Source organism: Epargyreus clarus, unplaced genomic scaffold (assembly GCF_041222505.1).
Source record: "Epargyreus clarus isolate Ecla_fem2 unplaced genomic scaffold, WU_Ecla_fem_2.2 ptg000034l, whole genome shotgun sequence".
Classification (NCBI taxonomy): Eukaryota; Metazoa; Arthropoda; class Insecta; order Lepidoptera; family Hesperiidae; genus Epargyreus; species Epargyreus clarus.
In genome coordinates, this window is record NW_027332239.1 from 2,550,086 (window position 1) to 2,577,968 (window position 27,883).

A 27,883-nucleotide genomic window follows, 5' to 3' on the forward strand; every position below is an offset into this window, starting at 1 on the left:
GATTTCCTTCGTCCCTAATGAATGCTTTTTTTTATAATATGGGAGTAGCAGACGAGCATGCAGTCCACCTGATGGTAAGTGGCTACTGCCGCCCATGGACATCTGTAATAAACTCAAGATAGGATTGGATATTCCTACCTGAAGTCAGCCACAGATGCGCTGCTACCACTGAGGACTAAGGTGGTCCGCCTCGGAAAAGTATGTCTCCTTTATCACACCCTTCAAACCGGAACACAGCATTGCTTAACACTGCTATTATGAGTCAGAAACAGGTGTGGCGGTGGTGCCGCCGGAGTCGAACCACAACGGGTTCTACCACCTTCAAATGCTACTATAATTTTACACCGAAGATCAAACCCGGAACCTTCTCATGTTAGATCAGTATGGTCACCACTGGTCCACCCTTCATCAACTAGTTGGAAAACTCTTCATATAAGTTTCTCTTTTAAAGTTATTCAAGGTTTAGTCAATGAGAAAGGGCCTTAACACGATAAAGTTATCGGAAATACTACGGACCTTGTCCTGTTTGTTAAGCAAATTGATGTCTGTATAAATTATGATTTAACTCGACATATAAGTTACTGGGAAAATATGAATTATGTAAGTTTTGTGGAAAAACGGATTTGGAATAATAATGTTAACGGAAAAACAATTAAACGGAAAATCACATTCCGGAGTTTATACTATTAGAAAAGTAGTAGTTGTAAGCCTATGATGCCTAAAAGTTGGTTAATAGGCTTCAAATATCATTGAGAGGAAAGTCTCAGTTGTCACTGGACAGCTGATATAAAACATGAGATTATCGTAAAAGCACATTAATCATATCGATTTTCTTTGAACATCTTATGGAAAAAACATATGACGTTCAATCTGCAGTTCTAGCCAACCCAATGTAGTATAAACAGAGCCTGATTATATGTATGCATTATCTATGAGGTCAGGGGGAATCGACACACGCGCGGCCCGGATGACATAACCGTGACCGGCGCATAGCGAGCTGTGACGTCATTTAGCGATATGTTACGCCTCTTCAAATCGTCGTGATTGCAGAGGCACTATCGACACTGAACCTTTTTTTGTTCGACTCCGGCGGTACCACCGCCACACCTATTTCTGCCTCATAACAGCAGTTAAGCGCTGCTGTGTTCTGGTTTGAATTTCAGATAGGATTATTGTGACAAAAAATTTGTGGTAACAAAATGGTAATGGTGGTAAAATCAAATCTATTCAAATCGCTTGTTCGCGAGAATCTTTTGTGGTTTGTCTCTAGAGGCATCATTGCCGCACCTATTTCTTTCTAATAACAGCATTTTTAAACGCTTCTATGTTTTAGAGACTGTGGTAAAGGAGACATAGGCGCTTATTACCCTAAGCGTTTCGTATTAGTCCTGAGGGGAGGCAACGAATCTGTAGTCAACCTCAGGTAGGACTCTAATCTGATCTGGGGTTGGATGCAGATGCCTATCAGGTGGACTGCATGCTTATTTGCTACTTCAATATAAAATACCCTCAGATATAATTATAATAACACCAAAATCATTGTTTTGATACCCACCTGACTAAAAATCGTTCCCTCATGGTTTCAGACTGGTGTGATGACCACTAAGCCACTGGAAACTGATTGATGAAAAAAATTATATTACAGGCTATCCACGATGAGAGACTGAACGCCCGCGTCGACTCCATGTTGGAGGAGGGTCTGATCGAGGAACTCCTGGACTTCCACGAGAGGCACAACAAGCAGAGGATCCGGGATGGCAAGTAAGATCATATTTAACATTGATCCAATCTAGGCTAGATTGGAATCAAACACTGATCACCAGAATGATATCCGACGTAGTAAAGATACGAATCTCAAACTTTAATTTTGTAAAGTTTGTGTAGTTATCGAAAGAAATTCAGACAGTCGAACAACCTGATGATGAAGCACTTAATCCCTGCTGTTAGGCGCTACTTCACCTTTGAAGGGTGTGGTAAAGAAGACGTACTTTTCCGAGACGTTCCAACTTAATCCTCAGGATAGCATCGGTTGCCAACGACAGATAGGAATCTAATCTTCGCTGCTAACCGTCAGACGGACTGCTTGCTCCTTTCATCATCATCATCATCAACCCATTATTGTCCCACTGCTCTTGCTGCACGGGTCTCCTCTCAGAATAAGAAGGTTTAGGCCATAGTCCACCGCGCTGACCAAGTGCGAATTGGTAGACTTCACATACCTTTGAGATTTTGAATATCTCAGGTATGCAGGTTGCCTGACGATCTTTTTCCTTCACCGTTTAAGCAAGTTCAATTTCTAATACGCACATAATTTCGTAAATTAGAGGTGCGTGCCTGAGATTTGAACCTCGGACCCCTCGATCGAGAGGTCGAGTTTCTTAACCACAAGGCTATCACTGTCTCAGACCTTGAGACTTGCTTCTTTGCTTCAACCATATTATAAAAACAACATAAAAAGTCCCCAAAACGAACACCTCTAACGACTGACTGGTCAATCCACAATTCGCAGTGACTACTTAAGATCAGTTGCAACATATCCATCGCGTTCCCTAAAAGCTTTTCCTTACCACAACAAACCTTTCATTCGTCAATCTATCGATCTACGTACCCATAGATCTACGTTGCGATATTCTGATTAAACGCTAGTGGCAGCAGATGCTAAACTCCCAAATCATTCCGTCGTACAGCAATCTAAACAGTCTTAATCTGGGATAAGGCAAAGTACGACCAACGGCGATGAACTATGTTGATAATATCGTTAGAGCATCAGAGCGAGCAGATTTTAAACTCCCAAATCATTCCGTCGTACAGCAATCTAAACAGTCTCTTAATCTGGGATTAGGCAAAGTAAGACCAACGGCGATGAACCATGTTGATAATATCGTTAGAGCGTCAGAGCGAGCAGATGTTACACTCCCAAATCATTCCGTCGTACAGCAATCTAAACAGTCTCTTAATCTGGGATAGGGCAAAGTACGACCAACGGCGATGAACCATGTTGATAATATCGTTAGAGCGTCAGAACGAGCAGATGTTACACTCCCAAATCATTCCGTCGTACAGCAATCTAAACAGTCTCTTAATCTGGGATAGGGCAAAGTACGACCAACGGCGATGAACCATGTTGATAATATCGTTAGAGCGTCAGAGCGAGCAGATGTTACACTCCCAAATCATTCCGTCGTACAGCAATCTAAACAGTCTCTTAATCTGGGATAGGGCAAAGTACGACCAACGGCGATGAACCATGTTGATAATATCGTTAGAGCGTCAGAACGAGCAGATGTTACACTCCCAAATCATTCCGTCGTACAGCAATCTAAACAGTCTCTTAATCTGGGATAGGGCAAAGTACGACCAACGGCGATGAACCATGTTGATAATATCGTTAGAGCGTCAGAGCGAGCAGATGTTACACTCCCAAATCATTCCGTCGTACAGCAATCTAAACAGTCTCTTAATCTGGGATAGGGCAAAGTACGACCAACGGCGATGAACTATGTTGATAATATCGTTAGAGCATCAGAGCGAGCAGATGTTAAACTCCCAAATCATTCCGTCGTACAGCAATCTAAACAGTCTCTTAATCTGGGATAAGGCAAAGTACGATCAACGACGATTAACTATGTTGATAATATCGTTAGAGCGTCAGAGCGAGCAGATGTTACACTCCCAAATCATTCCGTCGTACAGCAATCTAAACAGAATACAAGCGCCGGCGGACAGGCAGACGTCTCTTAATCTGGGATAAGGCACATGTACGATCAACACCGATGAAAGATGCCAACATCTTTATATATTACTAATAATATAGTAAGAGCGTTAGCTGCGACTGTTATATTTTCAAGACACTCGCGGAAATTTAGATGACTTGATAGTATAATTATGCTTTAAACAAAAAACTGACTTCAAAGGTATAACTCAAAAACTACTTCACTCACGCTCAGGTTACATGAGACCACGTGACAGGCAACAACTTTCGAATATAAAAATAATCATCTAAATCGGTACACCCTGTAAAAAGTTATGATGACCTATAAAAAAATACAGTGAAATACAGAACCTCTTAGGGTACTTCTTTGTTGGTCCCTGTAGTTCCGGGACCAGAATAGGGCTACGGTATCTCCTGCCTGTCGTAAGAGGCGACTAAAAGGGGCTTCCGGGGTTGCGGGTCGTAAGAGTGGGAGCTCGAACCGCCCGGACAGCGACCCCGGGAAGGACGGCGGTATGTGTGGTCGCATACCGTTGTGCACACCAGACGGTGTGGCGAGCGTCACGCTCACCTGGGAGGAGCCCGATGGGGCAACGCGCTAAGAGGACTCCGGTTGCGTTCCTCTTGAGATCCCGGAGTCCTCTACGCAGCGCAGAGGACGGCCACCGGGGGGGTTTTAGTGCGGTAAGAATCCCACATAACCCCGTGCCGCTCCCACGGCACAGGGTACCTTTTGAAGGTTTCCCCCTCGTAACAAAAAAAAAAAAAAAAGGGTACTTCTTTGTTGGGTTTAGAAATACAAAACAATTACTTCAGTTTTTATCTTTAGGTTACCTATATAGCTTATAGTTCAACGCTAGTGCTGAAACAATCGCATTAGAACATTCCTATCTCATTCGAAGTATAGAACAATAGCTTCAAATTGACATGGTTTTAGGGCCACTTTTATATCCCGTGAACATATTTCACACTTTATTTATGTGTTCCTAATTAAATTATCGAAATCGTTTTCATATCACCCAAGCGAGCGTCCAGATGTTATGCAAGAGCCGATGAATACCAATCAAAACGTGGACGAAGTAACTATATAGACTCCTAGTCTTGATATAAATAAATCACGTGACGTCGTTTTCATACATACTCATCGCAAAAAGTAGTCAACCGATTTTAATGCAATATTGTCAGTATGTACTCGTTTTATTGTGTGGTTTTAGGTAGAAATAGGCATCTTGTCAGATAGATGACGCTGATGTCGAGATTTATTTTTTCTTGTTGCAGAACAACATGAACCTAGGCTCATAAGTAGATAAAAAAAATCGCGCACAAAATTAAATCTACAAGTCCCTGCTAATCTCTAGAGACCAATAAAATTCGTAGGCGTCACTTTTGATCAAATTAATTTCCCTGGCGTAAAAGCAGCAGTGTATTATCGTTAGGTGTCTATTCCGTTGGTTTGTCTGGACCCAAACAACTGACTTGGCAGATGCCGGCAACCTCTTAATTTGAACGAAACAAAGCATTCGATCCGCGCAAATTATCCGTTAAATTAAACAGTGTTAGTTGCGTTACAGGCAATGGCGATCTTTTAAAATGTTATCTGTACAAATAAAAAAATAAAACATCGTTTGTTAGTGTTTAATGGAACTAACGCCCGTTATTAATAATCGATCTATCTGATGTTTTGCCAACCAAAAATTGATGTTTGTTGTCGTTGAAATTTTGCGTACACTTTTGGTTCGGATGATTTTTTTTAAATATAGGAGTAGCGGACGAGCATGCAGTCCACCTGAAGGTAAGTTGCTACTGCCGCCCGGGGACATCTGTGATCAACCCCAGATAGGATAAGATATTCCTACCTGAGGTCGGCCACAGATAGGCCGCTGCCCCTGAGGACTAAGCTGGAACGCCTTGGAAAAGTATGTCTCCCTTACCACACCCTTCAAAACGGAACACAGCAGCGCCTACCACTGCTGTTATGAGGCAGAAATAAGTGTGGCGGTGGTGCCGTCGGAGTCGAATCACAAAGGGTTCTACCACCATCGAAATTCGACCTTCGAAATATTGACTTAATTCTCAAAAACGGTTATGACTTATGCCCCAAGATGGTTAAACAATAATTTTTAATCCATTTATGATGTGGGTATTAAATGAAAGGGTTGTTTAAAAAAACGAAATAAGTTGCTTTTTAAAACTTTTTAGATTATATTTTCTAGTATTTAAATGCCAAACGAGTATGTGAACTGATGCCTATCAGGTGGCCATTGACCTTTTATATTCATGTAATCAAGCCTAGATAAGATTGCAGACGTAACAGAAGTGGACCACAAATGCGTTGCTACCCCATAGATTAGTAAAGATACTTCGCCGCCTTGAAATTGAATGAAGCCACAAACAGCTTATTTGTAAGCTTTTTTATTTCTTTTTTTTAATTCTTGACACATAAAAACATTTTTAGAGAAAATTTACGAATAAATAACTAATACTGCGTAATTTACACAATAAATAAATAATTATTTCAAATATTTTAGGGACATTTTAGCACGGAGACGAGGCAAAACTATTTCAATTCTTAAAACGTGTTACCTTTTTTTTTAGGAGTGAGTAAACTTTACTAATCTATGCGTACTACTTTAAGTTTTACGTATGTAATTTAATTAAATCGTACGTATAATTAATTTTAAGATTTTTTTTTTAATATTGTGCATGTTGAGCATCAAACAATTTATAATGAGTAATTGTCAAAGCACACATTATAAATGAAATTATAATAACCACTAATTAATAATAAATAAATAAACAAGAAAAACACGATAGCTCTACGCATCGCGGATACGCGCCAACGACAATGGTAGAAATTGAAAAAAGAACAGCAGCGCACAAGATGGCCGCCGGGCAACGGCCGGCCGAGTGGCATCTGCTCTATGGTTGCGGTTCTCTATGGTTTCACGTTACGCGCGTCTATTTTCGTATGACACTTGTTTGTCTTTGGTACTCGGTGTAATTTTTAATTTTTGTATAATTGATTATTAATGGAGTATATTATGATATGGTGATTCTGTTGGTATTTATTTAATGTTTAGTGATAGTTAAGTTACAGATAAGTAAACAAATGATAGTCTGGCCACAAGATCTTTAAACTGATAGAGTTAGAGATATTGTTAAGAAACAATTAAATTAAAATAGCACCAGTGGATAATTCTGCTGTATTTTAATTTGAAAATAAAAATACAGTCTATCTTCGTAGCTTTTCCTTTTTTGAAGTAAATAACGCACGCGTAAACGCACATCCTACTAAACTAAGCGTTCCTACTTACACCTCAAAAACACATGATCTCCATACGATTCAGCCCTTCTATTTGGAAATCGCTTTTATAAACGCTTTCTATACGAATAGGATAATACCTACAGACAAATACACAAACACCCAGACCCTAAAGACAAATCCAACTTCATTATTTTTGTCTTGCCAAATTTCGAACACGGTATTTCTGCGTATCAAACCTTATGTATTCGTAGTTATAAACTATTTACGAGTAAGATCAATTGGACTGCATCGCTCGTTCATATAAATAAAAAGTACATTTTTATTTTTTAAAACCATAGACTACAAAATAAACAATTTTGTACACTTTTTTTTATAGTGTTTTACGGCCTTAGCTTCTTGCCTTTCAGCATAACTTTATTTGCTTTCATCATTATAAAGTAGGTAGATACTATCAGTGACCATCAACAAAACTACTATTACTGCCACAGATAATAAATACAAATGTCATACTTAAATATGAAAGTAACAATAGCGAGGTGTCACATCAATCAAGTATCAAGACTGCGCGCCTCGCACAAGTCCGCGGTAACCGCACCGACCACTACTCGCTACTTTAGTTCTTATGATCTATTCGGTATCTGGAAGAGACATAGACTATAAATTATTGTTGATAATGGTTAATTATTGAAATAATTAGTTCCAATAAAATCTTTTTTGTATTTACCAAGATTGGAGTAATTACCAAGTAGATTGGAAAATAATTAAAGTGAATATAAGGTTTTTATGATGTAGTATTGTGATGCTCGTACATCATCATCTTTTTCAATATTTTTGTGAAAACCATAAATTGTAGTTGCCTCAGTAAATTGACAAAGTAAATTGGGTAATTGCGTTATAAAGATAATATATTATCTTAACATATAACTTTAAATCATCGAAAATATGTCGTCTTGATATGTTTAACAAGTGATATTTTATAACAATCTTAACTAAAATCATTATAGTATTATCATATATAGAACAGTTCTAAAATCTTAATGCACAATCCTAAACAATTAATGCTAGTCGAAATACGACAAAATAAAATAAATTAGCACTCCATTATAAATATGGCCGCTTCCATTTATTCTATTCGTATTCATAGGCCTTCCTCTCACGACGCGACCTCCCCTCCCGCGACCCGCACCCCCGCACCCGTCACTTCATTAAACCACCCCCTCACCTCCGTGCAGTGTTTACCAACTCGGGCCCGCTTCGCTGAACACCTAATAACGATTTTGGGAAGTCCTCCATTTAAGACGTAAAAGATTTTGGACGTTAAAATAATAATTGAGTCCCAAAAGTAGCGTATAAGGCACTGTTTGTTATTACTTACCCATTGTTGGGCAAGAATGGGTAATTAGAATATGAATGAATATGGGTTTTGATTCATAGTCTTGCACTTGATCCGACTTAAGCTTTTAAACAGATGCGGTAAAATTATAATCATATTGAATATATTATCTATATCATCTACGTATTAGTTTGTATTATATGTACAAAAAAAAAACAAATTATACATAGTAACGGACAGTCAATAACGAATGTATACTCGTAGATCCCAAAAAAATATTTATTTTCTTTGAGAGTGCGTCTTTGCGCAACATCAATATGAGACATTTTCTTTCTTAATTTTTCTATCTAATCTACCGGTTATTTAGCAAATTCAATGTTGACAAAACTTCCTACCATAAATATCTCTAATAATCGTTTCCAAATAAACAAATGCGAGTAGTTTAATACTTTCCAATTCGATATAATAAACTACTTAGTGTAATTTCAAAATACGCTAAACCTCCTATATAATAAAACATATTACATAAGCAAACACTTCTAGCAAATACCAATTTATATATAAAAAATAGCAAAAAACACGAGAGGTTGTCGACTCTCGGGGCCTTTTTTGCTAAATCCATTCACAAGAGCGAACGTACCTAGACTTGCTTGTTTAGGTTGTAGATTAGTCTTTTTATATTTTGTAATGCCTAACTATGTAATTACTTTACTAATTTCGTTGTGGTTCGTGTAATATGAATTAAATAAAGTCTGTATGATGCACAAGCTATTTTAATAAATATTGTATTTTAAAATGACGGGAATTCTATTTATTCATTCGAAGTTTCGAACGTTCTTCGCAATCGTAAAGTCTAAAGTTGTGATCCGATGAAGCAATTTCGGTAGGATTTAAAGCCCTGGAAAGTAGGATTTAGCTGTCAAATAATTCCTTCTTAATAAAAACCATCGGAGTAGGAAACGCCCGAAGCTACACCGAAGTAAATTTGTATATTCGTTCGAAACTAATAACAGCAGTGTTAGGCGCTGCTGTGTTCCGATTTGAAGGGTGTGGTAAGGGAGACATACTTTTCCGAGGCGTTCCAGCTTAGTCCTCAGGGGTAGCGGCGCATCTGTGGCCAACCTCAGGTAGGAATATCTAATCCTGTCTGGGGTTGATTACAGATGTCCATGGGCGGCAGTAGCCACTTACCATCAGGTGGACTGCATGCTCGTCTGCTACTCTTATATTATAAAAAAAACTAGACTTCCCTACCAGAGTTAACTAACTTCGGATTTCGTTCAGGCAAAATTCGTGTAGTGATTTAATGGGGCTATTTTATAAGGCATTCCAAATTACTTTTCAAGGTAGCGACGTCGTCATTCGACGTGAGACAGAACTCCTGTTCTATTTCCACTTCATCATAAATACGAATGCTCACTTAACTCCTATATACATAATGCCTACTACGTAATTCCTACGTTTAAATATTTGACCAAGTGCGAGTGGAACTCACACATGGAGAGTTCTGTACCACCAAATTTCCATTTAATTTTATTTTTAATATTTGTTATCATAGCAACCCTAGAAGTAATTGCATTGTGAAAATTTTAACTGTGTATCTATAACCACAGTATAAGGATATACAGTATTTTATCTTCATACAAACGCACGAAACGCAAGCCACGCCTACTCGTCTCGAGGTAAGTAAACACTCGGTACACGCAGTGTCGTGAATGTGCCACGGTGACGAGCGGGTTATGTGACGGTTTTGTAAGATATTTTGTTGTTTCAAGAATAATATGGCGAAGAAAAGTTATAGATTATATTGTGTTGTTTTTGGTTGCTTCAATTCGTCAATAACACATCCAGATATAACATTTTTTAAACTGCCTGGAAACTCCGAAAGGTAAGACAATTACAATGATTTTTATGTTAATACTAGATACTTAATCTACTAGGTACTACTACTACTAAATTAGATTAGTTTTTAATTAATACAATTTGATATTTTAAAAAAATACGTATGATTGTTGTAATTTTGGTTCAGTAGACAGGTGTCAGAGCTTGTTATTTGAGGTTATCCCTCTTCTGAATTAATAGAATAAAACTATTTCTTCGACCAATTTACAACTTTTATTATTCCCGCGCAAAATAAAACTCGAAACTGTTGATAAACGAAGGGCTTGCTTGCACAACGCACGCGTCGTATTTATTCGTCGTCGCGCGGCGCAACAAAGGCTGAGGGCGTGGCTTAGCGGCCTTTCGGCACCCGTTTGTTCGCGCGATATGCCGCCGAGGGACTATTCTGAATGAGGTAATATAAATATTAGAAAATGAGAATTGATCTTAATTTATTTAGATCAATATTTTATTATTGTTGTATTATTTTAAGATCGTCAAAAATAAGAAACTACCATTTGAAAGGTATTTTCTTGATAGGTCAACACCTTTGTTTACATTTTGGACACCCAATTATGAATCGGAGTATAGATTATAATTAGAGATGCGCCGAATATTCGTTTGGTATTCGGTTTTCGGCGTATTCGGCATCTTTTTTGGTATTTGTATTCGGCCGAATTATTCGGTTTTGGTGCCGAATATATTCGGTTCGAGTAGGTATGTCTACTTTCGTGTATACACGACACGGTACATAACTAAAACACAAAACTTCTTATGTAAGATTTATGTTATATTTTAAGTCAAAGAAATCCTATGATAATTTAATAACATAAAGCAATTAAACTTCAAATCAACATTTATTTTGAAACCTTAAAAGAACATATTTATTACTTACGAGCTGTGCCCCGCGGTTTCACCCGCGTTAAAAGTGTAAATACTCTGAAGTTTTCATGGGATTTAACTTTTTTGCGCTTATCCCTAATTCTTTTTCCAAAATTAATGTAGCCTATGTTACTGTCTATAACATCAGCTAATTGCCAGTGAAAGTCCCATCAAAATCAGTACAGCCATTTTAAAGATTAGCCGGAACAAACCAAATTTGAAATAATTTTTTTTTTCGTTAAAAGTACCGTATGTACCGTATATTTTATATTTTCCTTTTATGTTATATGGTCTTAGTAAAATGTTGTTATTTTGACATTACAAACAGACACTTAAATTTTAATTATTTGTATAGATTCTAAAGTTAGTATAGTTAACATTTATTTTAAACCTCAAATCAGTATTTCTTTTTACAACTTAAATCAAAGTTTTAATGAACACAGGTAACTGGCAAATTGACAATAATGGACACTATAAAAGAAATATTAGAACCTGTTTACGCGGCAAAACAATGAATTGGTAAACCGAATCATTCGGCCGAATATCCAGTTCGGTGAAAGTTAAACCGAATAATATTCGGTATTCGGTTATTCGGTGAAACCACTATTCGGCGCATCTCTAATTAAAATTATTATTAAATATTGTATTAAATATTTAAACTAAATTTTGCATAATTTATGTTAATTTATAAGCTATCATGTCGAACATATTTCATATTTTATTGTTGTAACTGTCAAGTACCCAATTATAAGAATAGTTTTTATTACGTAATATATACATATTAAAAAACATAACATGCATTTTCATTCAACACTTTCTATATAATTAACTATAGCATTCATTTGTATAAATAAAAAAATACAACATTTACAATCAAAAAATTAAAAAGAAAGTCAAGTATGCAGATGTAATTAAAAAACTGTAGGCAGGCAGCCCTAACGCGTTACCGTGCCCAGCGCAACCGTAGGTATCTAATTCAAGGACAGGGCCGAGTTAAATTACTGTATATCCTTATACTGTGCTATAACGGTTTAAGAGATAGAGCCCTGTGACAGACGGACGGACAGCGGAAGCTTAGTATTAGGGTTCCGCTTTACCCTTTGGGTACGGAACCCGAAAACACTACAAGAGGCGTCGATATGTAAAGTGAATTTGATAATAATATTGTCAATATTTGATTGATAACTCGAGGCCGCTGACATTGTGTATTCAGCACCGTGGTAATGTATCGTATGTGCTCGTATGTAAGGTGAATGCACGATACGTGGACATGGCTACAGGTTACGTAAGCGCCGAATTGGCCTCCAAACTTTATGTACAGACAGACGCCGTAAAGGAAAATTGACGAAGATATTCTTTTACATTTAATAGACCATATTAACTTTACCGATATATGATACATTGATAACAAAGGTTACTTTTGTATAGAACAATTTCATTATGCATTGATGTATCAACGGTAAAAGAAATATAAGTTTTGTTTATAGATTTTAACTTTATGAACCTTACACAAATTATGACGAGAATTACTTTTGTGTAATTCCTCATGAGGAGTATCTGATAATCATTACTTAAAAAAAAATTATTATACTCTTTGTGTTTTGACTCCGCTACCAGCAATGAGGCTATTTCTGCTTCAAATGCATTACTAACCGGAGCTGTTTTCTAGCTCGTGGCGTGCATAAGGGAGGAATACTTGGAGTACCAACATAGCCCACAATAGTTACTAACGCAGCCAAGCTTCTGTAAGCGGGATCGGGTTAGACTCCAATTGTTTTTGGAGTTAATTACGGATGTCCTACAGCGACGGTGGCCAAAATTTCAAGTTAAACATCTGCCTTAAGCACTAACCAATAGTTAGGGAAATTGCAGTACCTAATATTGAAAACGCAAGGTGGTAGAACCCTTTGTGGTTCGACTCCGGCGGCACCACCGCCACACCTATTTCTACCTAATAACAGCAGTGTTAGGCGCTGCTGTGTTCCGGTTTGAAGGGTGTGGTAAGGGAGACAGACTTTTCCGAGGCGTTCCAGCTTAGTCCTCAGGGGTAGCGGCGCATCTGTGGCCGACCTCAGGTAGGAATACCTAATCCAATCAATCTGGGGTTGATTACAGATGTCCATGGGCGGCAGTAGCCACTTACCATCAGGTGGACTGCATGCTCGTCTGCTACTCTTATTATTATAAAAAAAAAAACGCAAACAATAAAAAAAAATTCATAAATGTGCGAAACCGTTACAATTGCTTATAAACGAAAATATAATTTACTTAATTAAATATGCGATGCATCTATTTAATGAACGGCTGTATCTATAAAATTTGCATACATGTGAAGATGGTTTGCCAGACGGGCAGGTCGCACTCGGTCTCATTGCATTGACCCGAATTACCTATAAGTATTTAATTTGTTTCTTTGTTAAAACATTTACCGTTTCATAACAGTTAGGTATATAAACTGCGTAATTTAATTACGAGGTAATTATCTGTAGGTACTTAAATTAAAAATATTATTTGTTAATTTGTTTTTGCTTTATTTCAAGTGAAAGTAGCAAACGGAACTCATTTCTAACCGGTGTTAATTGGCCACTGCCCTCCAAAGACATCTGCAAGTAATTTCAGATAGTACTGGATTTTTTTTAACATGGAGAAATCTTAATAGATGCACTTCCGCCAGGGGGAACGCAAATGGATATGTCGGTCTCTTACCAAGTAAAAGTCCGCGGTGTTCCTCTAGACGCTTGGTGCCGGGTCAAAAGCAGAAACCCGGCAACTGGTGTGCTACCGAAGTCGATCACAAGCCGTATTGTTAATAAATAACGAGATGACTAAGTGGGACTGACTCATATATAAGACTTAAAGTATCCTTAAACCCATAAAGACCCTTAAATGAATATTAATTTATTTTCTTCTTAAATTTCCAGACCACCAGATTACACCAAGGGAGTGTTTCAAACGCTGGGATTCAAAGAATTTCACGAATACCTGATGTTGACTGAAGATGAAAGAAACAGCGATGAAGGAAAGAAACTCTTACAACAGAGCATATGCAACATGAAAATGGGCACCCGGCGGTACGCGAGGCGGCAGAATAAAATGGTTCGCGCTAGATTTTTGGAACATCCAACGCGAGAAGTAAGCATAATATTATCTATATTAAGTACATTTCAGTTATTCGGTTATTTTTATATTTGAAATAAAATGTGTAAAAAATAATTTAAGAATTAATTCATGGTTTATTATCACGAAACAGAAAAACGCGTTTATTAAATACAATAGTAGTCCCTTTAGTACATCGGATGTTCAAAAAATGTAATCGTATATCGTTTTAATTTTCGGTTAAAAAATCTTCGGTAATTTTATAATTTATTTTCTTTGTAATACATGCCTACGAACTAACGCCATCTAGTGTTCAGTAGCTATAACTACTTTGATACAATTCAAATAAAGTTATTTAAACCGTGCTAACGCCACCTAGTGTCGGATAGTAAACTAAATTTACTACAACTCAATAGATGTCACTGTTTCAGGTGCCTCCTATTTTCGAATTGGATACGACGGAACTATCAAAATGGGACGAAGAAGTGAAAAATAAAGCTATAAGTATTGTAGAAAGTTTTCTGAACAAAACGCCTTGTCAATTTGAACCTCTAAAACCGCAAATACAAAATGAAGTGAAGAATATCGACAGTCACTCTTCAAATTATTGTGAAGTGTGTGAAAGATTAATAATAGGCGATAAAGAATTTGGAATACACATGTCATCCCATAGACATTCAAGAGCACTAAAAAAGAAAAATAAACTTGCTAAAGAAGTCGCCAAAAAAGTGACCGAAAAAAAAGAAACAGAAAAAAAGGATAATGAACCATGTTCAGAATTAAGTATTTAAGTTGCAAAATATAAGCCATTGATTGTATGTGTCTTGTTTGACAAAATCTATTATGAGAAACCTTTTTTATATTATTTTGTTTGTAATCTATATAACTGACTGTGTATAAAATTATGATTGTTCGGTGACTTGAGCTTAAAATAATAATAATTCTAAAAATAACTACAAAATCATATTTTTCTTTACAATAATGTCCATGGCTGCACAGCCAAGTCACTCGCATTCAGATTGATATACTTAAGTTAATAAACATCTTTTTTTCATCTTGGGCCATGTTTGATATCTACTATGTCAGTAGATATAAATGCACAATAATATAGAAACTAAACATTGTTCAAACAACTGGTAGTGTTTCCTATAAAATAGGCTTAACAGACTATTTGATTGCAAAATGACTACTGTGTTATAATTATCGAAGGTTGTAATTCAGTTTTAAACGTTAAACATGTGTATGAAAATGTGTTGATTTTGAAATAAAAAATGAATTCAAACTAAACAATCTTTTATTATTCCTACAATATTTACAAATTAAAGGCATAACTGTGGATCCCCAGTTGGTTGTTCTACTAAATTATCATCAGCAGTTGACTTCTTTTTGGGAGCCCTGTAGTCGTAGTTCTCAAATTCAGGGTATTTCTGAATAATTTCATTATAAGCCTCGCATATTCTTTGAAATTCAGTGTTGGCAATCTGAAAAGGTCTCGTTACAGGATCTATTTCAGCCATCTTGTACATTCTCAGAGCCATTTCCTCACGAACTTCTTCCGGGAATAATGTCTGCGCTCCCCTAATGGAATACTTTTGTCTCATTGAAAATATTTGCCTTACAACTTTCTCAACCAATTTGAATGGAAGTTTAATGATCGGGTGCTTTAAGGGTGTGAGTGTGACCACTCCGACATCCACATCAGGTTTGGGAAGGAAAGCATCACCAGGAATGTCAAATTTATAGTTGACGTTGCACCAATTCTGACACATGACTGAGAGGCGACACCTTTGAGGATGTGAAATGTTAGCCGCCATTCTCTCGGCTACTTCTTTTTGAAAGGTTAATGTCATTCTGACTCGACCAAATGACCACGGGCCCTCTTGCTTTGATATCATCTCCAACCAGCGGATCATTAATATAGTTGAGACACTGAATGGCAGGTTCCCTATTAAATTTATAGGTGGAGGAGTCTCAAACCAGTCCACTTTTGTGTCAGATGGAATATATTGCGCAATATTAATCTTCAATATATCGTCCCTAATTATATCTACATCTACTTTATCTTTGCAAGCGTCGGCTACAAGTTCTAGTGTGGGAATAAACCGCCCGTCTTTCTCGACGAGTATGAGTTTTCTTGGTGCTTTCTGTATTATGGAGCGCGTGATGCCGCCGGGTCCCGGGCCCACTTCGCACACGACGTGGTTTTGTATGTGGCCGGCGGCACGCACTATCTTGTCAATAAGCCTCGGTTCCATGAGAAAGTTTTGCGACAATTCCTTAAGAGCGCGCAGCTTATACAACCTAATAACATCTTTAATACTTGGTAATGGAGGCAATCTTATATGTAAAGCTTTCGCTGCGGCAGTCATGGCTAGTTTTGTATCTTTGCTGGCTCTTCGAAATCGTCAAGGAACGTCTCCTGCTTCACGGCAAATATGGAATACAGGTAAATACCCACTACTCCGGCTCCGATAGAGAAACCAGTGATCCTGTTCCTCCTACCTATTTGCTGCAGTTTTAGTACTCTTTCGCGGTTCTTTTGCTCAATTATCTTCATATAATCGAGTTCCGCCTGTTTTAACACTGGATCCTTACTTCCCGGATTGATTTTCGGTTTAAAATTGGAGTCTCCCATTACGAGATTATTTTTTTCCCAAATTTAACCTCAAAACTATTAGAAAATGTCAAAGTAGCACAGACAAATAATATTATAGGAGTTATAGGACAGATAAAACTTTCAGTTAACCCGGCATTAGAGACATAGACAATGATGAATGAGTGAATATAAACTCCTAAAGGTAATCGCACATTCATACATATGCTTGATTATTACACAGATCATAAATCGCTACAGTTTTGAATACTGTAAATCTGCTATCACTAAATAAAGGCTTTGGGCTGAAAATATAATTCCTTTTCTATAGCACATAGTTTTCTATAGCACAAAACCCTCATAGCTGGTACATAATTATTATTGTAAACTCACATCATTGAAAATTAAAACAGCCATAGCCTAATGGTTGAAACTTGGCCTCCTAATCAAGAAGTTCGTGGTTCACGTCCCAGATATTTATGTCAAATGTTTATTTACTAATCTATGATTCACTATTACACTAATAGAAACTAAAAACGTTTAATAAAATTTAGGACATGAGTAGCCTATCATAAAAGTAATGTTGCATTATTAACAACACATTTCCATTAAATCTACTTTTAACTCAACAGTTCCTGTCTTTAAACAGATCGATCTAAAATATTTCTTTATTCTGCGTTAACATTTGAATAAAATTTACTTATCAAAGGACTTAATATTTATGTTATTTTTTTCAAATATAAATGGAGTAACAAAAGATAACGAATAGAAGAAAACGTATAGAAAATATATTGCTATTAGCGAATATGACCAATTATTTATACAAAGAAAGTATCGCTGCGCATAATAATTAATATCTTCGTAACAAACAAAACAAAAACAGCTGTTCGATTCGTGACGTTTCCGATGGATCAACACGAAAGAAAAGCCATGCGCACAACTGTCCTTATCTAAACAAAACTTCTCTTTCGCACTCATGAAGTTGCACTGCACGAGCGGACAAAAGCAATAACGAGTCAGCCGATCGCCGAGTCGCGCGCTATTCGGTATTCGCTAGTGTTGCTGTCGGGTGTCCTCTAGTACCGTCAGTTGTCAATTACCGTCTTACGTTGTAGACGTCTTTTCGCTTCGTGTGTCAGTGCGTTTCGAAGTTTGTTGTGAATTTGTGTTATAAATTATGCCTTTCATTTCGAAAGATTGGCGATCGCCCGGTGAGGAGTGGGTTAAGACTCAAGAGGGTTGGGAAAAGAAGAAGGTGCTCGAATGCACCGCACAAAGGTAAGTTATTGCAAAACAAACAAATCCTTTGTTCGATTTTAGTTCAGCGCTTACAGCACTAACAGTTTTAGCAATACATAACATTATTATTAGATACTTCACGCTATAATGCTTAATTTTATTTTTATATAATAATATTGCAAGTGTGTGATTGTGCAATTAGATTGTTGTTTTGCATTGCAGATATCCCGTTATCTCTAACTATAATAACAGTGACGATAATCAACAGAAGTCTTGGTAAGTGTTGTATATAGATTTATTCACACAAGTAAAGGGATCAGCTGATTCTGTTTTCATTGTGTAAGCTATCGATTTTCTTACGTGTGTGAGGCAGTCCTTCGCCTGGTTTGCGTAGTAGATGCATTGTCTAAGTAGGTAAGGGCCACACATCTAAACGTTGCCAATAATTCTTAACATACCCGTATTGTCACATCAAAAGGCTGTATAAATAGGCATATCAACGTGTATCACTCATTAAACAGAATAAAAAAACGGATTTATTATCTTTGACTCTCAAGCTGAGAATTGAACGGTGCAAATGAAAGTGTCTGGTCAAAAGAAAAAAAAGGTCGCGAGAATTCCAGATACCTATTTAAATAAATAATAACTTACCTATTTATCGTACCTACCCCTTAAATAAAATGCTTTCCGTCCAGAACATAAGTGACGAATTTTCGAAACTTGTACATAAATATTATCGATATAGGTACGTAATAAACACGAATGTTTTATGTATGAAAATCATAATGACATTCAATTTCTACTTATACACTACTACACTACTACATTTAACCCTGTAATTGCGGCTAGTAATGACGAAGGCCAGTGACTGCGACGCATGGAAATCCCGGAAAATTGCCGGAAACTACTTTCAAATCCATTCTATTATAGTTGTACAGTCATTGTGTAAAACTCGTTGAAAGTTTCATGACATTATTTTCCGCTATTCAGATAAACCTGTCGAGGGTCCGAAGTACCCCGAAGTCTGAATCCTAGAACGCACCTTTGTGTTATGTGTAGCGCGTAATTAATTATCGCTTGCTTTAACAATGAAGGAAATCATCGTAAGAAAACTAACATGCTAGAGAACTGTTTTAAAAAATCGAACAATATGCGAAGTCTACCAATCTGCCTTTGTCCACTGTGGTGGTTTTAACTCTTCTTCTTCAGGTAAACCCGTGCCCGGCAATGGGATGGTAATGAGCCGATGAATGTATTTTATTATTACATTCTGTGTTGTCTTTCAAATTCAAATTATGCCCTATAAAGTCTAGTGTGCTCCCTTGAGGCCTGTATACTTGGTCCCCTTGCGGTCAACCTTAGCTACGATACTGATTACCTTCGTTCATGCTCCACGGCACTAGCGAATCACAAACGTTCCGCCAAGTTAAGCAATACTCAACCCGGTCAGTCCTCAGGTGACTAGTGATCAATTTTCTCGACATCGCTTCGTTTTCCCGAAATTGCCTCGAAATGGAATTAGCCAGTCAAACTCAGTGCTTTAATATAATATAATGTAACTGTTAAACACTACTAGAAGCTTTGACGCGATTTATTATTATACAACTTTCGTGTTAGTCGCTAACCTCTAACTTAACTAAAATGAATGGAGTTGTATAGGGGAGTACGTATCCTTTAGTCCATAAATAAAATATAGTCCATCAATGGCACATCAGATTACAACCTTCTGAAATAATTGGCACACAAATTCAATTTCGCTTCTATCAGATGCTACGTAAATTGAAAGGCTTACGCGATCTTTTGAAAGGAATTTTCCAATATTTTATTCAGTTGATGAAAACGTTGAAACCGTCCAGATAATGCCGTGTAGTCCAGTCGTATTTAGGCCAAGGACTGACAGAAGTAGGCTTCTGATAAACTAAATATTCAACGGAATGAAACCACGATCAATACTACGATAACGTTTAACTTGAAGTGTAGTGTTTCGTTTATATTATCAACTTACCGGAAGGGTTTAGTGTTAAGGTCGGTAAGAAAAGGTTTATGGTCTGGCACGCAATTTTACAGCATGGCGTTATTACCTACGTGACTATATTTTCTTTAAGTAAACTTAAAAACCATAGCGATTTTTGTTTTAAGGCGAGATATATAAGAAATATATAACCACATCGATCAATCTACATGGAAACACCAAGAGAAGACCTATACCCAGCATTGGGAGAATAATGGTTGAAGAAGAAGAATTGTAAAGTTATATGTGTATAAAAAGAACATAAATCGATACGAATGTAACAATTTATCGTCAGTAAGTTCCATCAATGTCTCCGTGAATAAAATAACAGCAAGGTATTCGATTGCGAGATCGAGTATTTTGCGACCTCTTTGCGTAAATTTGGAGCAAATCGTACGTATGTACATATCTATCTAGGCAACTTGATTCAAGACACGTAGGAAAATGTATAGTCATATTTATCAGCCTGTCATAAAGATACAATAAACTTAAAGTTTACAAATAATTATTCTAATAACACTCCTTACTTTCTCCATAACTCTAATGTGAACAAATAATGCGTCATTTACTCTTTACTAGGTCCAATGAAAAACCCGTCACAACAAAATTATGTCGTGTGTGTCAATTTAAATGTTTAAAATAAATTTAACAAAGAGACAAGTAAAATAAAGTATTATTGTTGCTCTATTATTAAAGGTGGTAGAATCCTCAAAGGTTCAACTCCGGCGGCACCACGAGTCGAGTGTTAAGCGCTGTAGTGTCGTGGTTTGAAAGGTGTGGTAAGGGTAATAAGACTAAGATATACTTATTCGAGGCAATCCAGCCAGGGCTAGTCCTTTGGGGGTAGCGGCGCATCTATTGCCGACCTCATCCTTCTGGGGTTGGTCACAGATGACCATGGGAGGTAGTAGGCATTTACCATCAGGTGGACTGTTTCTCGTCTGCTACTTCCATTATAAAAAAAAAGGTAAAGATCTTGTGAGAACGGTTTGTTTCGTAAACGGTTGTCCGTTTTCTACTTACTTCACGTAAATAATTTATCCGTAAATAAAACGGGCAGGCAGGAAGTCGATTTGTCCGTCCGAGCGAACCGCGACCTCTTTGCGTGGAATTGGAGCGAATTGTACGGATTGTGAGCAGCTTGGGGAACTTTTAAAATACATACAAGACGCCCATAATTTTTGTTTATTTACAGACTTTCGCTGACATGCGTAATTCGATCGCTTGTTTGCGATGCGATTGACTGTTAAAATAACTGTGTTTTTGGAAACAATAATAAGCACTTAAACAAATAAAATAAAATTTATTTTCGTTTAGTACAAAATCTGCGTGATTTGGCTTGTTTTAGTCGTATCTCGGAAATTTCTACAAGATTAATCTAATAAAGCTAATAAATGATTAAATTAAGTGATTTATAAACTCTATCGAAGTGCCTGCTACCTGTATTTCAAATTTTCTAATTATAAAATTCTTATAATTTTTTTATGAAATGATAATAAACCTTATTGTCATTAAGTATACAAAATTTTTCGAATAGAACATTTGACCTAAAGAGGAAATTTAAAGTAATAAAGTAGTATATTAACATTATTACACGGGTTATTTTATATTTTTGTACATTATCATTGTATTTTATTAATGACTAGCTGACCCGGCAAACTTTGTACCGCCTCAAAATCTATTTATCAAATATTTTTCACAAAAAATATAGCCTAGATAATGAAGCTTTCGAATGGTGAAAGAATTTTTAAAATCGGTCCAGTAGTTTTGAGCGTATTCATTACAACCAAACAAACAAACAAAGTTTTCCTCTTTATAATATTAGTGTAGATTCCATTGCGAAAGGAGTAAGCAACCTCTTTGTGCAGTGGGGCAAATTGTACAAATTCCAGGCAGCCGGAGTAGTTCCACTTAAAAAGAAATGTCGAGATAATGGATATTTCGTTAGGATATTTAGCAAATACTCTGGAACAATTTTTTAAAGTAATAAATCTACTTTCGCGTTGAAAATAACGAATTGGTCGTATTTAACACAGACTTAAAATATGTTAGTTCTGTATTATATATATAGATTCCACATGCCGGAATAAACGAGACGCGAAACACTTTTTTAATATAAATGAATGTGTTGTTGAAATATATAAGCGATTTTTGTAAAATCTTTTGAAAAAATAAATGTCTTAACCTTAATAATATGGTTGGATTTTATGACAGTTTATTACATTTCAAGTTCTTATTGAAAATAATGCGTTATACTTATGCTTAATTTATGTATTACTATTTCAATTGTATAAATATTTATCGCTTAATACAATCATTACATTTTAATTATATTTATCGAGACAAGTCAACACATATTATATTATTTGCATTGAAGACACTCGTAAATTTAAAATTACATCGTACGTACTTATACAAAATATTTAATTAATTGCCCATTGTCAGTTATTCAAAATAAATATAATACTGTGGGAAGTTGCAACGATGGTTCGTAATGTTCGTATACAGAAGTTGGTTCGGCTCAAGTTTTGCGCAAATACAAATTTGTTTCAGCGATATTTGGGTCAGCTTTAATTCTGAAATAAGGCATCCGCATTAATTCAGGGTTGCCAGTTTTCAGCTGTTAAATAAACTGACAATGTACGTCATAGACAATAAATTATGTAGAAAGTGTAGAAACTAGTGGTGCCCGCGGCTTCGCCCGCATTTTAAAGAAATAATATGACATACATAAAACGGAAAATTTGTACCTGCATTGCAATGATAGTGGTGCCATCTGTCGAAAATTGGTCTTACCAACTCCCAAGCCCTCGTGGGCTTTTGGACAACAACTTTGCTAAAGATCATCAATTGATCAAATGCATAGTTTCCGATTCTATAACTACTTACGAATTAAAAAATAAATTAAAAAATCTTTTCCAACGGACTAAATTGTGAATCTAAACCATTCTCAAGTCCCCTTGAATACACACAACAAATTGCATCAAAATCAGTCCAGTCGTTTAGGAGGAGTTAAGTGACATACACACGCATATAAGAAATATATAGAGAGATAGATATATTCTTTATTGCACACTTCAGTAGATCATAACAGTAATATATATAAAGATGTGTTTTTTTATTTATATAAACTATTTAAAAGTATATTTTTTGTTTTTAAGTAGATATGTATAGATATTAATGAAACAAATATTTTTATATTTTCTTGTATGTAAATATCATAGATTAGTAAAGATTACTCACTCCTAACAAGAAAATGTACCCAGTTTTGAGAATTGAAATAGTTGCGTAAAAAATTTTGCCACGTCTCCGTGCTAAAATGTCCCTAAAATATTTGAAATTATTATTATAAATTATTTAATTATCATGAAAATTACGCAGTATTAGTTATTTATTCGTAAATTTTCTCTAGAAATGTTTTTATTTGTCAAGAATTCATAAAAAGAACTTACTCTAATAAGCCATTTGCGGCTTCATTCAATTTCAAGGCGGCGAAGTATCTTTACTAATCTATGGTAAATATTATAAATTTTAATAACCCGGTCAGATTGAAAGATTTCAATATCATACGGTAATACTATTTGAAAATTTACTAAAATTATCTTTTATGACGTACTTGATGACAATACTTAACATTACGGCATAAAAGATAATTTTATAATTTAACCTATATCAATCTATTATATTTTATATTGCTCATAATAATATGGTCATGTGAAGGTAGCCAATCCTTTCAGGTTAACTCGGTCCTCTGTAAAACTATGTGCAAAGAGAAAGTAAATTTTGTTTATGGTATGCTTTCAGTTTGACGTCTACGTACCTGTTATAATAATATGTATGTTATAATATGTTTGTATTATCTGGGACCAAAGTTTCGCAAGTTAAATGTTATCTGTAGACAAGTTTTTTTCATTGACCTATAACATAAATACATCCCTAACGCGCGCAAAACATGATAATCCAATATGTTTTATAGGATTTAAAAACAACATTTAAAAAAGATTAACAGATTATAATTTAACTTATTTCGAAGGTCGTAGAAATATACACGAGTTAAAATCGGCGGTACCACTACGGTAACTATCTTGACTTTAAAACAGAAGTTACATCTGAAAGACTTGGTTTGCATAGACGTATACATCCGTATATTAGGCGTTCCAACTTAGTCTTCAGGTAGCCAATTCCACTCCTTTCCACGAGCGACATGTACCACTTAATATCAGAAGGCAATCATTATCTTATATATAAAATTCTCGTGTCACTATGTTAGTTACCGTACTCCTCCGAAACGGCTTTGCCGATTTTCACCAAATTTTATATGCACATTTAGTAGGTATGAGAATCGGCTACTATCTATTTTTCATACCCCAAGTGATAAGGGTTTTTTTTATTTATATGGCAACACAACGTTTGCCGGGTCAGCTAGTATAATATAAAGATCTGTTATATCGATCCATAACTTACAAAGTAATGTGTTATATGTGGGAATAAAATGCTAAGGTAGCTTATAAAATATTCTTTGTAATCATCAACAAATTTAAATAGGCCATTTACGTACATTTTGATTTCAAAATTAAAAGGTACGGTTTAAAAAAACGTTCGGAAACGCCGAAAAAGGATACGAAGATAACACCTAATTACGGTCGAAAATCAAATATTATAAGAAGCACCCACGGCCAAATAAGACCCCTGAAAGGTGACTCAAGCACCTTTAAAACTTGTTCCAACATGAATAAGGACGGCTTTTTATTTTTAACGTTGACAGAAATGTCCTCTTCACAAAGAGCCATTTTATTTTGGGGCGATTTAACGACAGCGCACTCAATTATGAGCACCGACTATTTTTGAAGCGTTCATGATAAATTAGCATCTAATAAATATGAAGATTTTTTTAGAATTGTTTAATGTTTTGTGGTAAATTTGTCATGCTGGTCTGATACTGAACGATTAAAGTTTTTATTCAGTATTTGCTTTTTTTATATTTATAGATATTCTTACCTGAGGTCGGCCACAGATGCGCTGCTACCCTTGAGGACTAAGCTGGAATGCCTCGGAAAAGTATGTCTCCCTTACCACACCCTTCAAAACGGAACACAGTAGTGTTTAACACTACTGCTGTTAGGCAGAAACATTCGCATCTTGGGTGTCATAGACACAAATGAAACCAAGTAGGTAGAGAATCACCCAGACCGAAGAAAATAATCTAAATTTATCATTTAATATTAGGTGGGGGATTTGAACCTCCGACGCTTGTGATCGAGACAATGACCGCTGCACGACAAATTATAATTAGATGTAGTAATAATAATTATTATATGTACGGTTAATGTTATTGTGGTCTGAACTAGAATATATATGTCTTTATAAATATAAAATGTATTTAAGGCAAGCTAAAAGGTTATCGAACATGCCTATAAATTGTCCAGAACGTCCATAGCAGCACGCAAAACGGACCACTAAGTATAGTCCAAGATATAGGCAGTAACAGGCACGGCTCATAAAGTAAACCCTGAAAGGTTAAGGGTAACCTTTCGGGCTTGTTATTGAGGCTTTTACTTACGAGTTACGATTATTACGCTTATTTATCTGCCTTCTAAATCACACGGGATAAGCGATCGCCTACGTACTAGGAAAGTGAGACGCTTTAATAATACGTAAGGTATTATACTAGGGCTGACAACTTATTTTACTTACATTAATAAACAAAATGTAATAAAGTTTCAACATTATGATTGAAAATCTTATCTATAACGTTTAAACTAACTAGCGTTATCACATAGATTAGTAAAGATACTTCGAGGGGGTCCGAGCTCAAATCCCAGGCACGCACCTCTGATTTTTCAAAGTTATGTGCGTATTAGAAATTAATTATCACTTGCTAAGCGGTGATGGAAAACATCGTGAGGAAACCTGCATACCTGAGAGATCAAAAACAAAATCTCAAACTCAAAGGTATGTGAATACCAACTACCAACTACCAATACGCAATTGGCCAGCGCGGTGGACTATAGCCTAATCATTTTCATTATGAGAGGACCAGCTGTGGGACAGTAATGTGTTGTTGATGATGATGAATATATTTACTTCTCCGTAAATGATATCAAGGTGGAACATATTCCTTCTCCCTCCCGTAGTCATGGAGACTCCGTGCCTAACTTTAAAACCTAAATGGAATGCAGCCAATGAGTTTCATCTCATTATAATTGTTTATCTCTCATTCTCTCTTCTCATTCTCATCTCATTATAATTTCCATTGTTCAACTGCGTCGAAAAATGCCTTACCTTAATATAACCTTTATTAACATTCGTGGGTGGCAGTGGCGGCCTTCATCCAGCCACTCCCTAACGACACACCTTAATCGCTGAAAAGGTTAACTTGCTTACGATGATTGCATAGGGCAGACCCTTTGATAAAATGGATGTTATCTATGGGAACGATAAGTTGTCTATGGTAGTATATTGCTTAGCTGTGGTTAGTTGGTCCCTTCTGTTTTTTTTCTGCATTGAATCTGAAAGAATAAAAGATTCATTAGTTAATTATGTTTTTATCTTGTTAAAGTGGTTCTATAGGGAGTAGAACTTCAAGATTCAACCATCTGCAGTTCTTTCGAATCATTCCAATGCGGATAAGCGAAGAGGGGATGATATAAAGACCAAACCGTGTCTGATATTTTCAAATTTAGATTGCATTTTTCTTCGATTTCCACAAACTATTATCCTTCTTCATCCTCTAAACCAACTTACTATGCTCTCATGTTCACACAAGCGCGTGAAATTATCCACAAACGGCAAACCCATCTAACCTTTGATCGCACCCGAGTATGCTTAACATTGTGCATCGGTTAATCTGATGAGGTGTGGCGGTGCCCTTCGGAGTAGAATCACAAAAGAATTATCCCCTGGAATTGAATATGAATGAAACAAATATCTACAAACACATGATGATGTCCTCCTCATCACGTCCGATGACGGCGGACCTTGTTATGTGTTTGCTCGAGCATGTGCTCGAAGATGACTTGCAAAGCCACATTTGTTTTTGAAAACTCTATTACACTGTGCGCAATAGAGCTGGTCAGAGCTATTATGTACAAACATATTATGTCGGTCTCGGTTGCGCCTTTTCAGGCGTTTATTTTCAAGATTTTTTATGCGAGTTTTTTCAAAGGTCAAACACATACATATGCTGGAAAAACATTACCATAGTCGAGTAAAGCGTTCATCATAGTTTTTCAAAGCAGCACCGAAATTCAATACTCAAAAGCGGTAAATAGATTACCACATCCTTAAAACGCTTCCCACAGATTTGATATTGCAAAGTACTGGCTGAACCAATTTATATCAAGAGCAACTGACATCGGGTAATGTTGGAGCACTTCCGAGATTGGATGCGTTATGCAATTTGCCACGTTCATCTCGATCTAACTTCATGTATACTGAACCTACTTAGTTTCTATCAGATTAAGTGAGTGCTTGCCTACGGTTTGCTGTGTGCTGTGTCAATAGTAGGTTTAATTAAGTTAAGTTGTATTTTGTTAAGTAATAACAATGTACTGACTACTGACATTTGAAAGGTGGTAGAGCCAGTAAGACTCGACCGGGGATATTTTTAATAATATAATAGTAGGAGACGAGCATGCAGTCAACATGATGGTTAGTGCTTCAACTCATTCTTCTTCATTTTTGTACAAAATGGTAGCCATTTTTCTACAAGAATTGTACACAAGTGTAAGGAAGAGAGGTAAATAGAAATATAAATTAATCGAAAGAACTAAAGTTTATTATGTGTTTCTACAGTAATTGTAAAAAATATCTCGTTTTCTATCCCATTAAAAACTGTCTTAAAAATAATCATCTTACTGATGGTCTTCGGT

At 36.2% G+C, this 27,883-nt stretch overlaps 4 protein-coding genes across 4 annotated transcripts in view; 2 read left to right on the forward strand and 2 right to left on the reverse strand.

Moving 5' to 3' along the window:
- Window positions 1-15,459, forward strand: part of LOC140756054 (tRNA dimethylallyltransferase) — a 301,945-nt gene extending 286,486 nt beyond the window's left edge. The window contains exons 5-7 of the mRNA XM_073091447.1: window positions 1,646-1,761; window positions 13,995-14,205; window positions 14,601-15,459. Coding sequence (XP_072947548.1) covers window positions 1,646-1,761; window positions 13,995-14,205; window positions 14,601-14,960 — 687 coding nt within the window. The 3' untranslated portion in view covers window positions 14,961-15,459. The remainder of the gene's footprint in view (window positions 1-1,645; window positions 1,762-13,994; window positions 14,206-14,600) is intronic.
- Window positions 15,446-16,538, reverse strand: mtTFB1 (mitochondrial transcription factor B1). The gene has a single exon (XM_073091449.1). The coding sequence runs from the start codon at window positions 16,536-16,538 to the stop codon at window positions 15,489-15,491; it is 1,050 nt and encodes a 349-aa protein (XP_072947550.1). The 3' UTR covers window positions 15,446-15,488.
- Window positions 16,539-16,540: 2 nt separating this feature from the next.
- Window positions 16,541-16,871, reverse strand: Ccdc56 (Coiled-coil domain containing 56). The gene has a single exon (XM_073091451.1). It carries the CDS (start codon window positions 16,802-16,804, stop codon window positions 16,541-16,543), a length of 264 nt encoding a protein of 87 aa, XP_072947552.1. The 5' UTR covers window positions 16,805-16,871.
- Window positions 16,872-17,783: 912 nt separating this feature from the next.
- Window positions 17,784-27,883, forward strand: part of LOC140755994 (F-box only protein 32) — a 33,931-nt gene continuing 23,831 nt past the window's right edge. Inside the window, exons 1-2 of the mRNA XM_073091366.1 lie at window positions 17,784-18,040; window positions 18,224-18,277. Of these exons, the coding sequence (XP_072947467.1) occupies window positions 17,940-18,040; window positions 18,224-18,277 (155 nt within the window). The 5' untranslated portion in view covers window positions 17,784-17,939. The remainder of the gene's footprint in view (window positions 18,041-18,223; window positions 18,278-27,883) is intronic.